The 14031-nt window shown below is 66.3% G+C and overlaps 1 protein-coding gene across 3 annotated transcripts in view; it reads right to left on the reverse strand.

Moving 5' to 3' along the window:
• Window positions 1-14031, reverse strand: part of BDH1 (3-hydroxybutyrate dehydrogenase 1) — a 46841-nt gene that overhangs the window by 4827 nt on the left and 27983 nt on the right. For all 3 annotated transcript variants that reach the window (XM_075938322.2, XM_075938321.2, XM_075938323.2), the window contains exons 5-6: window positions 8795-8936; window positions 6270-6422 (exon numbers count right to left, since the gene is read on the reverse strand). In XM_075938322.2, coding sequence (XP_075794437.1) covers window positions 6270-6422; window positions 8795-8936 — 295 coding nt within the window. The remainder of the gene's footprint in view (window positions 1-6269; window positions 6423-8794; window positions 8937-14031) is intronic.

Raw genomic sequence — 14031 nt, forward strand, 5'->3', positions numbered from 1 at the left:
ACGGTCCCCGTGCCGGGAGCTGCAGACTCACCGAGACCAGCCACCCGACACTAACGGTCCCCGTGCCGGGAACTGCAGGCTCACCGAGACCAGCCACCCGACACTAACGGTCCCCGTGCCGGGAGCTGCATGCTCACCGAGACCAGCCACCCGACACTAACGGTCCCCGTGCCGGGAACTGCAGGCTCACCGAGACCAGCCACCCGACACTAACGGTCCCCGTGCCGGGAGCTGCAGACTCACCGAGACCAGCCACCCGACACTAACGGTCCCCGTGCCGGGAACTGCAGGCTCACCGAGACCAGCCACCCGACACTAACGGTCCCCGTGCCGGGAGCTGCATGCTCACCGAGACCAGCCACCCGACACTAACGGTCCCCGTGCCGGGAACTGCAGGGTCACCGAGACCAGCCACCCGACACTAACGGTCCCCGTGCCTGGAGCTGCAGGCTCACCGAGACCAGCCACCCGACACTAACGGTCCCCGTGCCGGGAGCTGCAGACTCACCGAGACCAGCCACCCGACACTAACGGTCCCCGTGCCGGGAACTGCAGGCTCACCGAGACCAGCCACCCGACACTAACGGTCCCCGTGCCAGGAACTGCAGGCTCACCGTGACCAGCCACCCGACACTAACGGTCCCCGTGCCAGGAACTGCAGGCTCACCGAGACCAGCCACCCGACACTAACGGTCCCCGTGCCGGGAACTGCAGGCTCACCGAGACCAGCCACCCGATGCTAACGGTCCCCGTGCTGGGAGCTGCAGGCTCACCGAGACCAGCCACCCGACACTAACGGTCCCCGTGCCAGGAACTGCAGGCTCACCGAGACCAGCCACCCGACGCTAACGGTCCCCGTGCCGGAAGCTGCAGGCTCACCGAGACCAGCCACCCGACGCTAATGGTCCCCGTGCTGGGAGCTGCAGACTCACCGAGACCAGCCACCCGACACTAACGGTCCCCGTGCTGGGAACTGCAGACTCACCGAGACCAGCCACCCGACACTAACGGTCCCCGTGCCAGGAACTGCAGGCTCACCGAGACCAGCCACCCGACACTAACGGTCCCCGTGCCAGGAACTGCAGGCTCACCGAGACCAGCCACCCGACGCTAATGGTCCCTGTGCCGGGAGCTGCAGACTCACCGAGACCAGCCACCCGACACTAACGGTCCCCGTGCCAGGAACTGCAGGCTCACCGAGACCAGCCACCCGACACTAACGGTCCCCGTGCCGGGAGCTGCAGACTCACCGAGACCAGCCACCCGACACTAACGGTCCCCGTGCCGGGAACTGCAGGCTCACCGAGACCAGCCACCCGACACTAACGGTCCCCGTGCCGGGAGCTGCATGCTCACCGAGACCAGCCACCCGACACTAACGGTCCCCGTGCCGGGAACTGCAGGCTCACCGAGACCAGCCACCCGACACTAACGGTCCCCGTGCCGGGAACTGCAGGCTCACCGAGACCAGCCACCCGACACTAACGGTCCCCGTGCCGGAAGCTGCAGGCTCACCGAGACCAGCCACCCGACACTAACGGTCCCCGTGCCGGGAACTGCAGGCTCACCGAGACCAGCCACCCGACACTAACGGTCCCCGTGCCGGGAACTGCAGGCTCACCGAGACCAGCCACCCGACACTAACGGTCCCCGTGCTGGGAACTGCAGACTCACCGAGACCAGCCACCCGACACTAACGGTCCCCGTGCCGGAAGCTGCAGGCTCACCGAGACCAGCCACCCGACACTAACGGTCCCCGTGCCGGGAACTGCAGGCTCACCGAGACCAGCCACCCGACACTAACGGTCCCCGTGCCAGGAACTGCAGGCTCACCGAGACCAGCCACCCGACGCTAACGGTCCCCGTGCCGGGAGCTGCAGACTCACCGAGACCAGCCACCCGACACTAACGGTCCCCGTGCCAGGAACTGCAGGCTCACCGTGACCAGCCACCCGACACTAACGGTCCCCGTGCCGGGAGCTGCAGACTCACCGAGACCAGCCACCCGACACTAACGGTCCCCGTGCCGGGAACTGCAGGCTCACCGAGACCAGCCACCCGACACTAACGGTCCCCGTGCCGGGAACTGCAGGCTCACCGAGACCAGCCACCCGACGCTAACGGTCCCCGTGCTGGGAGCTGCAGGCTCACCGAGACCAGCCACCCGACACTAACGGTCCCCGTGCCAGGAACTGCAGGCTCACCGAGACCAGCCACCCGACGCTAACGGTCCCCGTGCCGGAAACTGCAGGCTCACCGAGACCAGCCACCCGACGCTAATGGTCCCCGTGCTGGGAGCTGCAGACTCACCGAGACCAGCCACCCGACACTAACGGTCCCCGTGCTGGGAACTGCAGACTCACCGAGACCAGCCACCCGACACTAACGGTCCCCGTGCCAGGAACTGCAGGCTCACCGAGACCAGCCACCCGACACTAACGGTCCCCGTGCCAGGAACTGCAGGCTCACCGAGACCAGCCACCCGACACTAACGGTCCCTGTGCCGGGAGCTGCAGACTCACCGAGACCAGCCACCCGACACTAACGGTCCCCGTGCCAGGAACTGCAGGCTCACCGAGACCAGCCACCCGACACTAACGGTCCCCGTGCCGGGAGCTGCAGACTCACCGAGACCAGCCACCCGACACTAACGGTCCCCGTGCCGGGAACTGCAGGCTCACCGAGACCAGCCACCCGACACTAACGGTCCCCGTGCCGGGAGCTGCATGCTCACCGAGACCAGCCACCCGACACTAACGGTCCCCGTGCCGGGAACTGCAGGCTCACCGAGACCAGCCACCCGACACTAACGGTCCCCGTGCCGGGAGCTGCAGACTCACCGAGACCAGCCACCCGACACTAACGGTCCCCGTGCCGGGAACTGCAGGCTCACCGAGACCAGCCACCCGACACTAACGGTCCCCGTGCCGGGAGCTGCATGCTCACCGAGACCAGCCACCCGACACTAACGGTCCCCGTGCCGGGAACTGCAGGGTCACCGAGACCAGCCACCCGACACTAACGGTCCCCGTGCCTGGAGCTGCAGGCTCACCGAGACCAGCCACCCGACACTAACGGTCCCCGTGCCGGGAGCTGCAGACTCACCGAGACCAGCCACCCGACACTAACGGTCCCCGTGCCGGGAACTGCAGGCTCACCGAGACCAGCCACCCGACACTAACGGTCCCCGTGCCGGGAACTGCAGGCTCACCGAGACCAGCCACCCGATGCTAACGGTCCCCGTGCTGGGAGCTGCAGGCTCACCGAGACCAGCCACCCGACACTAACGGTCCCCGTGCCAGGAACTGCAGGCTCACCGAGACCAGCCACCCGACGCTAACGGTCCCCGTGCCGGAAGCTGCAGGCTCACCGAGACCAGCCACCCGACGCTAATGGTCCCCGTGCTGGGAGCTGCAGACTCACCGAGACCAGCCACCCGACACTAACGGTCCCCGTGCTGGGAACTGCAGACTCACCGAGACCAGCCACCCGACACTAACGGTCCCCGTGCCAGGAACTGCAGGCTCACCGAGACCAGCCACCCGACACTAACGGTCCCCGTGCCAGGAACTGCAGGCTCACCGAGACCAGCCACCCGACGCTAATGGTCCCTGTGCCGGGAGCTGCAGACTCACCGAGACCAGCCACCCGACACTAACGGTCCCCGTGCCAGGAACTGCAGGCTCACCGAGACCAGCCACCCGACACTAACGGTCCCCGTGCCGGGAGCTGCAGACTCACCGAGACCAGCCACCCGACACTAACGGTCCCCGTGCCGGGAACTGCAGGCTCACCGAGACCAGCCACCCGACACTAACGGTCCCCGTGCCGGGAGCTGCATGCTCACCGAGACCAGCCACCCGACACTAACGGTCCCCGTGCCGGGAACTGCAGGCTCACCGAGACCAGCCACCCGACACTAACGGTCCCCGTGCCGGGAGCTGCAGACTCACCGAGACCAGCCACCCGACACTAACGGTCCCCGTGCCGGGAACTGCAGGCTCACCGAGACCAGCCACCCGACACTAACGGTCCCCGTGCCGGGAGCTGCATGCTCACCGAGACCAGCCACCCGACACTAACGGTCCCCGTGCCGGGAACTGCAGGGTCACCGAGACCAGCCACCCGACACTAACGGTCCCCGTGCCTGGAGCTGCAGGCTCACCGAGACCAGCCACCCGACACTAACGGTCCCCGTGCCGGGAACTGCAGGCTCACCGAGACCAGCCACCCGACACTAACGGTCCCCGTGCCGGGAACTGCAGGCTCACCGTGACCAGCCACCCGATGCTAACGGTCCCCGTGCCGGAAGCTGCATGCTCACCGAGACCAGCCACCCGACGCTAACGGTCCCCGTGTCGGGAGCTGCATGCTCACTGTGACCAGCCACCTGATGCTAACGGTCTCCGTGCCAGGGGCCGCACACTCACTGTAGCCGCACACTCACTCTGACCAGCCACGCGACGCTAACGGTGCCCATGCCGGGAGTTGCACGCTCACTGAGACCAGCCACCCGACACTAATGTTCCCGGTGCCGGGAGCTGCACGCTCACTAATGGTCTCTGTGCTGGGAGCTGCACGCTCCCCGTGACCAGCCACCCGACACTAATGTTCCCGGTGCCGGGAGCTGCACGCTCACCATGACCAGCCACCCGACGCTAACGGTCCCCGTGCCGGGAGCTGCACGCTCACTAATGGTCTCTGTGCTGGGAGCTGCACGCTCCCCATGACCAGCCACCCGACACTAACGGTCTCAGTGCCGGGAGCCGCATACTCACCATGACCAGCCAACCGACGCTAACAGTCCCCGTGCAGGGGGCTGCACGCTCACCATGACCAGCCACGCGACGCTAATGGTCCCCGTGCCGGGAGCTGCACGCTCACTGTGACCAGCCACCTGACACTAATGTTCCCGGTGCCGGGAGCTGCACGCTCACTAATGGTCTCTGTGCTGGGAGCTGCACGCTCCCCGTGACCAGCCACCCGACACTAATGTTCCCGGTGCCGGGAGCTGCACGCTCACCATGACCAGCCACCCGACGCTAACGGTCCCCGTGCCGGGAGCTGCACGCTCACTAATGGTCTCTGTGCTGGGAGCTGCACGCTCCCCATGACCAGCCACCCGACACTAACGGTCTCAGTGCCGGGAGCCGCATACTCACCATGACCAGCCAACCGACGCTAACAGTCCCCGTGCAGGGGGCTGCACGCTCACCATGACCAGCCACGCGACGCTAATGGTCCCCGTGCTGGGTGCTGCACGCGCACTGTGACCAGCCACCCGACACTAATGGTCCCCGTGCCGGGAGCTGCACGCTCACTGTGACCAGCCACCTGACACTAATGGTCCCCGTGCCGGGATCTGCACGCTCACTGTGACCAGCCACCTGACACTAACGGTCCCCGTGCCGGGAGCTGCACGCTCACTAACGGTCCCTGTGTCGGGAGCTGCACGCTCACTGTCACCAGCCACCCGACACTAACAATAACTGGGCTGTGCGAGATGCAGTAGGAAACAATCTCCCTGATTGTAGCTGTAGCCACGGCCTGTTCTGCAGGCCAGCAGGGGCAGAGGTGATTCCGTAGCAGAGGGGAACTCGGGAGGGGTTTCTGGCCATCTGCCGTGTCGAGCAAAGGGGCTATGAAACCTCAGGGTGGTGCTCTCCGCCACGAGAGTGACAGGCAGCAGCCATGGGGAGCCCAGCCCGGATGGCGTGGGCAGTCCCTGGCAGACGGAGGGCAGTGTCTCTGCGTGGCTGTCGTTCATACCCACTCTCTAGGGCCGGGCTACTGAACATGCGGCCCGTCTGTTCACGGCCGCCGGTGCGGCTTGGATTTACACGGGGCTCATCACGCGGCCTGCGGGTGGGAGCCAAACCCAAACAGGAGTCACCAGAACGGTCGTCTGCGGAGACGCGTTGTGGTGGTTACATTCCTGGCCCGTCATTGCTCATTCAAAGTGCTGTCGTACAGGTGGGAATCGGGTCAATGGTGCATTGTGTTACTATCAGCAGAGCTGACTTAAATGGGGCCTGCGTGTTGTGTGGTCTTGCCTTAATCTTTGTATTCATGCCCGGCAGTGTGAAAGAAGCGATTTGCATATATTTGCATGTCTATGCAACCACACTTAAGCTGCGGCCCTCAGCACGTGCTGTGAGTAGCATTGGGCCCCCGGGGCTTCCACAGTTGAGTAGCCCTGCTCCCGGTAAGCGCTGGCAGCCTGTGGTCAGGGCAATGGGGAGCCGGCCCTAGCGGGGGGAATCACTCACCTTTGGCCCTCCTGATCAGAGGGAGGAAAGCCTTGGTGGTTCGGATGGTCCCCCAGAGATTCACTTCCGCTACCTCCTTGTAGGTCTCCATGCTGGTGAACTCAACTTCTCCGAAGGTGGAGATCCCAGCGTTGTTAACCAGCCCCCAGAGCCCTGGGATTCAAGAAGCACGGCTTTGTGAGCCAGGCCAGTCCTGGGCAGGGGCTTTCTAGGGGCCGGGTGAACCTCTCCAGTTCCGCACTCTCTGGCCCTGAGCGCCAGGGCCCGGCGGGATCTGAGTTCCTCGGGTGGCCACTTAGCGGCAGGGTGGCCAGGCTTCCCACGGTCCCATAAGGTTTGTTTACAGCCCCCAGGGGGGCTCTCAGGGCTCTGTGCAGTTACTTAGCTCTAATTTACCCCTCGGCTAGTGCAATTTCATGGCACTTCTCCCTCTCCCTGCAGTTAACGCAGCCCCCCAGACATGGCCTGGCTCCCCACGCGGCTTTCATCCTCTCGCGCCCTTTCCCAAGCCCACGGGACGCCAGCTTTGTGCTCTCCCCTCTAGAGATCCCACTGCAGGCAGCTCCGCACGTGCCAGCAACAATGGCAAGCCCAGGGCAGTGCTCTCCAAAAGACCCCCAGGCAGAGTTTGAGGCTTTCCCCCGCAGCGTTACAGAGCAGGCTCAAAATGTACCTGCAGCTGCCCTCCCCCGCCCTCAGGATGTCTTCTCAGAGCCCAGGGAGCAGTGGCGGGGTGGGCGATGCTGCTGCAATACTGGCCTCCCGTGGGCCAGCACAGTCTCTGGTCCCGGGGTGCCGGGCTGGAGAGGTGCAGCCGGTACCAAGGTCCGAGAGCTCTCTTCGGCCCAGGCGCGCTTAGTGCTGCACAGGGAGGTCAGCATCATCTCCCGTTTACAGATGGGGAAACAGAGGCTCAGGGACACCCGGCAGGCCGGGGCAGAGACGAGAATTTAACTGAGGCCTTCAGAGTTAAAGACTCTCCACCAGGCCTCCCTGCCTCTGCATCACCACCACAAAGACGCATTCCAGACGGGCAAGAACTCCGATCTGAGCTCCACTGATCGAGCCGACGTGGCAGCCAGCACAGCTGCTCAGGGACACCTCGCCAGAGAGCACCACACGACGTTAACGAAATTCTAAATCGACCACGCAGAGTGGCAGCCACGTCCAAACAGGCCCCCTCTGCCCGATGACAACACAGAAAAAACCCGACACAAAATGCAAACGCCAGGAGCTGGCAAGACCCGGGAGAGACAATGGAGAGTTAACTTCTGCCAGAGGCTGGGAATGGGCCACCTGCCGTGTTCCCTCCCTCTGGGGCACCTGGCACGGCCCATTGGGGCATGCACGACACTAGGCTGGAGGCACTTTGCTCTGACCCAGCCTGGCCGCTCTGGCGCCTGCCAGTCACACGCAGCAGCGCAGAAAGGAGAGAGACACTGGGAAAAGAAAATGCCAAACTGAAACCGGCCCTGCGAATCCAAAGGGACCACAGCCAGACGGGGCTGGATGCCAGGAGAGCTCGCAAGAGCACTAGCTGCCAGACCACAAGTAACTTCCCATGTTTCCCGTCAGGACCCGCCTGCCACACTAGAGGAGCGGAACAGGACCCTGGCGCTTCCATTCGGCACGTGCCGAGATCCCAAAGGAGACAGATCAAACCTTCAAACCTGGATGCGGATTGAGACATTCCTGCTTAGTCTGTCCCTCCCCCAATCACTCGGTCAGTGGTTCCCGACCTTTTTTAAATAGCGGACTGGCAAATCCATTCTCATAACTTTTGGTAGACTGGCAACATTTATTTGCATATTCATTATGCAAATACAAAACATGCAAATACGCAAATAATATGCTACTGGTCCATCAAAAGCCCCAGCCCCCAGAGTCACCACAAACAGCCGGCTTCAGCTCCAGCAGTCACCCGCCACGTGGCGGCTGCCGGAACTACTCAGGTTCGCAGCGTGGCACAGGTCCATGGCCCAGTGGCTGGGACAGCCGGCCGTGACAGGGGTTTTGTGCAAAAAAAGGGTCCACGCTGCTTCTTTTTGCGCAAAACCCTCTTGCACAACAAGAAATGGCAGAATATGCTAATGAGATCACGACTCATGCTAATGAGTCCCTCATTAGCATATTTTCTGCCAAAAAAACTTGCAAAGCCTAACCTACATGTCAGCAGCCCCACAAGCCCAGCAGCACACGCAGGCTACTCCTCTGCCCCACGAGCCCCTCCCCCTAACTGCCCACGGCCCCCAGTGTCATGGCCTGGTCACAAGCCTCCGGCTTTGGCCCTCAGACCACGTGCACACGCCCCGCGACTGGCCCAGGAGCGTTTCCTTGTGGCATGAAAAATGTTTCTGTGGAGTCCAGAGCTTGAGCCAGCAACTGAGCCCTGACAAAAGCAACTGGCTGCCCCCGCTTTCCACAGGCAGCTTTGGGAGCCAGCCCTGATCCCGAGAGACTCGTGCAAGGAGAGCTACTTCCGTGTGACCCTGTCTCGCACGCAGGCGCCACAAACCACCGCTCACCTTTCTGGGGGTCCTTCAGACTGGCGCCCAGGTGCTCCACCGCCCGCTCCATCTCCTGGCTGCTGCAGACGTTGAGCTGGAGAGTTCTCATCCGCTCACTCTTCATATTGTCCAGCTCTTGGGACCCTGCTTCCCCTTTGTCCTAGGCAGAGGAGAGAAAGCCCTTCCCGTGGAGTCTGTGCAAGGAAAGGCCAAACACACGGGCAGCGGCTGACAGAACCCCTAGGAGCAGGGTTCCCTCTGAGCCGCACGCTTGCCTGGGTGCAAAAAAAGTCCACCCCACCCACCTCCTACGCAGAGCCACGCAGCGGGCGGCAGGCGGCTGCTCCAGCAGCCACAGGAGCCTCAAGGCGGGCGCCAGGGGGCTGGTCGAGCCGTGAGGCAGGCGCCAGGGGGCTGGGCTGGCGGCCGGAGGAGCTGCGAGGCGGGCGCCAGGGGGCTGGGCTGGCGGCCGGAGGAGCCGCGAGGCGGGCGCCAGGGGGCTGGGCTGGCGGCCGGAGGAGCCGCGAGGCGGGCGCCAGGGGGCTGGTTTGGCGGCCGGAGGAGCTGCGAGGCGGGCGCCAGGGGGCTGGTCTGGCGGCCGGAGGAGCTGCGAGGCGGGCGCCAGGGGGCTGGGCTGGCGGCCGGGGCCGGAGGAGCCGCGAGGCGGGCGCCAGGGGGCTGGTCTGGCGGCCGGAGGAGCTGCGAGGCGGGCGCCAGGGGGCTGGGCTGGCGGCCGGGGCCGGAGGAGCCGCGAGGCGGGCGCCAGGGGGCTGGTTTGGCGGCCGGAGGAGCTGCGAGGCAGGCGCCAGGGGGCTGGGCTGGCGGCCGGGGCCGGAGGAGCCGCGAGGCGGGCGCCAGGGGGCTGGTTTGGTGGCCGGAGGAGCCGCGAGGCGGGCGCCAGGGGGCTGGTTTGGTGGCTGGAGGAGCTGCGAGGCGGGCGCCAGGGGGCTGGTCTGGCGGCCGGAGGAGCCGCGAGGCGGGCGCCAGGGGGCTGGTTTGGTGGCCGGAGGAGCCGCGAGGCGGGCGCCAGGGGGCTGGTTTGGTGGCCGGAGGAGCTGCGAGGCGGGCGCCAGGGGGCTGGTTTGGTGGCCGGAGGAGCCGCGAGGCGGGCGCCAGGGGGCTGGTTTGGTGGCCGGAGGAGCTGCGAGGCAGGCGCCAGGGGGCTGGTTTGGTGGCCGGAGGAGCCGCGAGGCAGGCGCCAGGGGGCTGGGCTGGCGGCCGGGGCCGGAGGAGCCGCGAGGCGGGCGCCAGGGGGCTGGTCTGGCGGCCGGAGGAGCCGCGAGGCGGGCGCCAGGGGGCTGGTCTGGCGGCCGGAGGAGCCGCGAGGCGGGCGCCAGGGGGCTGGTTTGGTGGCCGGAGGAGCCGCGAGGCGGGCGCCAGGGGGCTGGGCTGGCGGCCGGAGGAGCCGCGAGGCGGGCGCCAGGGGGCTGGGCTGGCGGCCGGAGGAGCCGCGAGGCGGGCGCCAGGGGGCTGGTCTGGCGGCCGGGGCTGGAGGAGCCGCGAGGCGGGCGCCAGGAGGCTGGTCTGGAGGCCGGGGCTGGAGGAGCCGCGAGGTGGGCGCCAGGGGGCTGGTCTGGCGGCCGGAGGAGCCGCGAGGCGGGCGCCAGGGGGCTGGTTTGGCGGCCGGAGGAGCCGCAAGGTGGGCGCCAGGGGGCTGGTTTGGTGGCCGGAGGAGCTGCGAGGCGGGCGCCAGGGGGCTGGTTTGGCGGCCGGAGGAGCCGCGAGGCGGGCGCCAGGGGGCTGGTTTGGTGGCCGGAGGAGCCGCGAGGCGGGCGCCAGGGGGCTGGGCTGGCGGCCGGAGGAGCCGCGAGGCGGGCGCCAGGGGGCTGGGCTGGCGGCCGGGGCTGGAGGAGCCGCGAGGCAGGCGCCAGGGGGCTGGTCTGGCGGCCGGGGCTGGAGGAGCCGCGAGGTGGGCGCCAGGGAGCTGGTCTGGCGGCCGGAGGAGCTGCGAGGCGGGCGCCAGGGGGCTGGTTTGGCGGCCGGAGGAGCCGCAAGGTGGGCGCCAGGGGGCTGGTTTGGTGGCCGGAGGAGCTGCGAGGCGGGCGCCAGGGGGCTGGGCTGGCGGCCGGGGCTGGAGGAGCCACGAGGCGGGCGCCAGGAGGCTGGTCTGGAGGCCGGAGGAGCCGCGAGGAGGGCGCCAGGAGGCTGGTCTGGCGGCCGGGGCCGGAGGAGCCGCGAGGTGGGCGCCAGGGGGCTGGGCTGGCGGCCGGAGCCGCCGTGTGGGAGCCCAGGCAGGAGAGCAGCGGGGCAGGTACCGGGGTCGGCAGCAGCGGGGGAGGCAGTGGGGCCCAGCACAGAAGTCAGGCAGATGGGGGGCAAAGGTACCAGCTCTCGGTGGAAGAGGGAGGCACCGGGCCAGGTAATTTCTGGGGGCGGGGCGAGAGGGGCCTGGTGAAGCACAGGTCTCTGGGCTGTGCAGGGGGAGAACAGGGGAGATGCGGGGCCATGCACAGGCGCTGTGGGCCCTAGGCTGCTTGTGTTTGGGGAGCCGATAGCACGGCCCTGGCATACGTACTGGTGGCAGATGGGGGGCGATTGCAAGGCTGGACACAGCTACAACTACTATAGCGGGGAGGGGTACTTCAAAGTGATAGCACTGCTGAAAGCCGGGGGCCAGACCCCAGGCTCCACGCAGTACTGCTGGTCTGAAACACCACGTGCAGCCCAGAGCCAGCTGGGGTGTCCCCAGGCTGCATTTTTCATCAACTATTCGCTTAGTTGATAGGGCGCCTCCACCTTGGAAGCCTGGACTCAGCTGGGCATCCCCTGCTGACCCCGGGCTCCGTGTGGCGCTGCTGCTTTGAAACGCCACAGGGAGCCCAGCGTCAGGCTCCCCGCGAGGTTTCAAAGCGGCAGGGCTGCATGAAGTCCAGTGTCAGCGGGGGAGTCCAGGGTCAGCAGGGGAGTCCTGGCGTCAGGCTCCCCGCAAGGTTTCAAAGCGGCAGGGCTGCATGGAGTCCAGGGTCAGCGGGGGAGTCCCAGTGTCAGCAGGGGAGTCCCAGTGTCAGGCACCCTGTGAGGTTTCAAAGCGGCAGGGCTGCATGGAGTCCAGGGTCAGCGGGGGAGTCCAGGGTCAGCGGGGGAGTCCAGGGTCAGCGGGGGAGTCCCGGCGTCAGGCTCCCCGCGAGGTTTCAAAGCGGCAGGGCTGCATGGAGTCCAGGGTCAGCGGGGGAGTCCAGGGTCAGCGGGGGAGTCCCGGCGTCAGGCTCCCCGCGAGGTTTCAAAGCGGCAGGGCTGCATGGAGTCCAGGGTCAGCGAGGGAGTCCAGGGTCAGCGGGGGAGTCCTGGCGTCAGGCTCCCCGCGAGGTTTCAAAGCGGCAGGGCTGCATGGAGTCCAGTGTCAGCAGGGGAGTCCCAGCGTCAGGCACCCTGTGAGGTTTCAAAGCGGCAGGGCTGCATGGAGTCCAGGGTCAGCGGGGGAGTCCAGGGTCAGCGGGGGAGTCCCGGCGTCAGGCTCCCCGCGAGGTTTCAAAGCGGCAGGGCTGCATGGAGTCCAGGGTCAGCGGGGGAGTCCCGGCGTCAGGCTCCCCGCGAGGTTTCAAAGCGGCAGGGCTGCATGGAGTCCAGGGTCAGCGGGGGAGTCCAGGGTCAGCGGGGGAGTCCCGGCGTCAGGCTCCCCGCGAGGTTTCAAAGCGGCAGGGCTGCATGGAGTCCAGGGTCAGCGGGGGAGTCCTGGCGTCAGGCTCCCCGCGAGGTTTCAAAGCGGCAGGGCTGCATGGAGTCCAGGGTCAGCGGGGGAGTCCCGGCATCAGGCTCCCCGCGAGGTTTCAAAGCGGCAGGGTTGCATGGAGTCCAGGGTCAGCGGTGGAGTCCAGGGTCAGCAGGGGAGTCCCGGCGTCAGGCTCCCCGCGAGGTTTCAAAGCGGCAGGGTTGCATGGAGTCCAGGGTCAGCGGGGGAGTCCAGGGTCAGCGGGGGAGTCCAGGGTCAGCAGGGGAATCCCGGCGTCAGGCTCCCCGCGAGGTTTCAAAGCGGCAGGGTTGCATGGAGTCCAGGGTCAGCGGGGGAGTCCAGGGTCAGCGGGGGAGTCCAGGGTCAGCAGGGGAGTCCCGGCGTCAGGCTCCCCGCGAGGTTTCAAAGCGGCAGTGCTGCATGGAGTCCAGGGTCAGCGGGGGAGTCCCCCACTGACCCCAGGCTTCCAAGGCAGAGGTGCCCTATCGACGAATCAAACAGTCGATTAGTCGGTTACCCGATACTTAAGAGAATACAACTGCCCTCCCGCCTCTCTAGGCCTGTGGATGAGACTGGCGGGGGGGGGGGGCAGGGCCCCTTTTCTGGCTTGCCCTCCAGTGATTTGTACAGGCTAGTTCTAAACAGCCCAAGTGACAGGGCTTCCCTGGGCAGGCTGCCCACCGCCCTTGCTCTTCCTGAGGCTTGGTGTCTGCTTGGAAGCGGCAGCAACACAAGGACCCCAGCCACAGACCTGAAAGCCCCTTGTCCCTGGCGGATCCAGTGGTGCTGCCAAAGCCAGAGCAGACCCGGCGATGCGGACGGAAAGGTGCTTCTCAGGGCGGAGGTGCCCCTGCACCGAGAGAACAGCCCCTTTCCCTCGGCGTCGGCTGCATCTACACCGCGGGCCATGCTGACACAGGCGGACGTTCCGTCAGCCTACATTTCCCCTGGCTCAGAGATCCCCAGACAGGAAGCTGAGCCTCCCAGCTCTTCAATCCCAACACCTCAGTCTGCCTGCAGTGGGTGGCCGCCGATTCCCTGCGTCTTCTGAGGGTTTTCAGGTCGGTTCCTCCTTTCCCACCATCGATTGCAAAGACAGCTCAGTGCAGAAGCCGGCCGCTGCTCAAGCACAGGCTGCTGCTGAGGCCAGCGTGTAGGCCAACGGAACATCCAGTGATGCCAGCACGAAGTTACGAGGTGCGAGCCGCCAGAACCAGAAGACAGGGCAGAGGAAGTCAGAGACCAGTGAAATAAAAAATGCCCTTCCCTGCTCCCCGGCAAATCTTGGAAACGCTGGGAACAACTCCCCACGAAGAAGATCCTGCAGCCCAGCTGGTGGAGGGACGGAGCAGGACCACTGAGGAAACAGGCTCCTGTCGGGTGAATGCACAGCCCCCGGGACTCTGCGCCGCAGCCACTTCTCGAGATACTCCGAGTGCCGTAAGATCTCCTGCCCCTTCTCCCTCCCACTGCGCCAGGCTGCCTGGGCAGGCCCCGGTTCGTCTGACCCCCCAGGCTGAGAACGGGAGCAGGCGGGATCCCGAGGGGCAGGAGTGAGATCGAGCCGCGCCCCGGGACACAAGGG

Source organism: Pelodiscus sinensis, chromosome 10 (genome assembly GCF_052426305.1).
Source record: "Pelodiscus sinensis isolate ZL-2025 chromosome 10, ASM5242630v1, whole genome shotgun sequence".
Taxonomy (NCBI): domain Eukaryota; kingdom Metazoa; phylum Chordata; order Testudines; family Trionychidae; genus Pelodiscus; species Pelodiscus sinensis.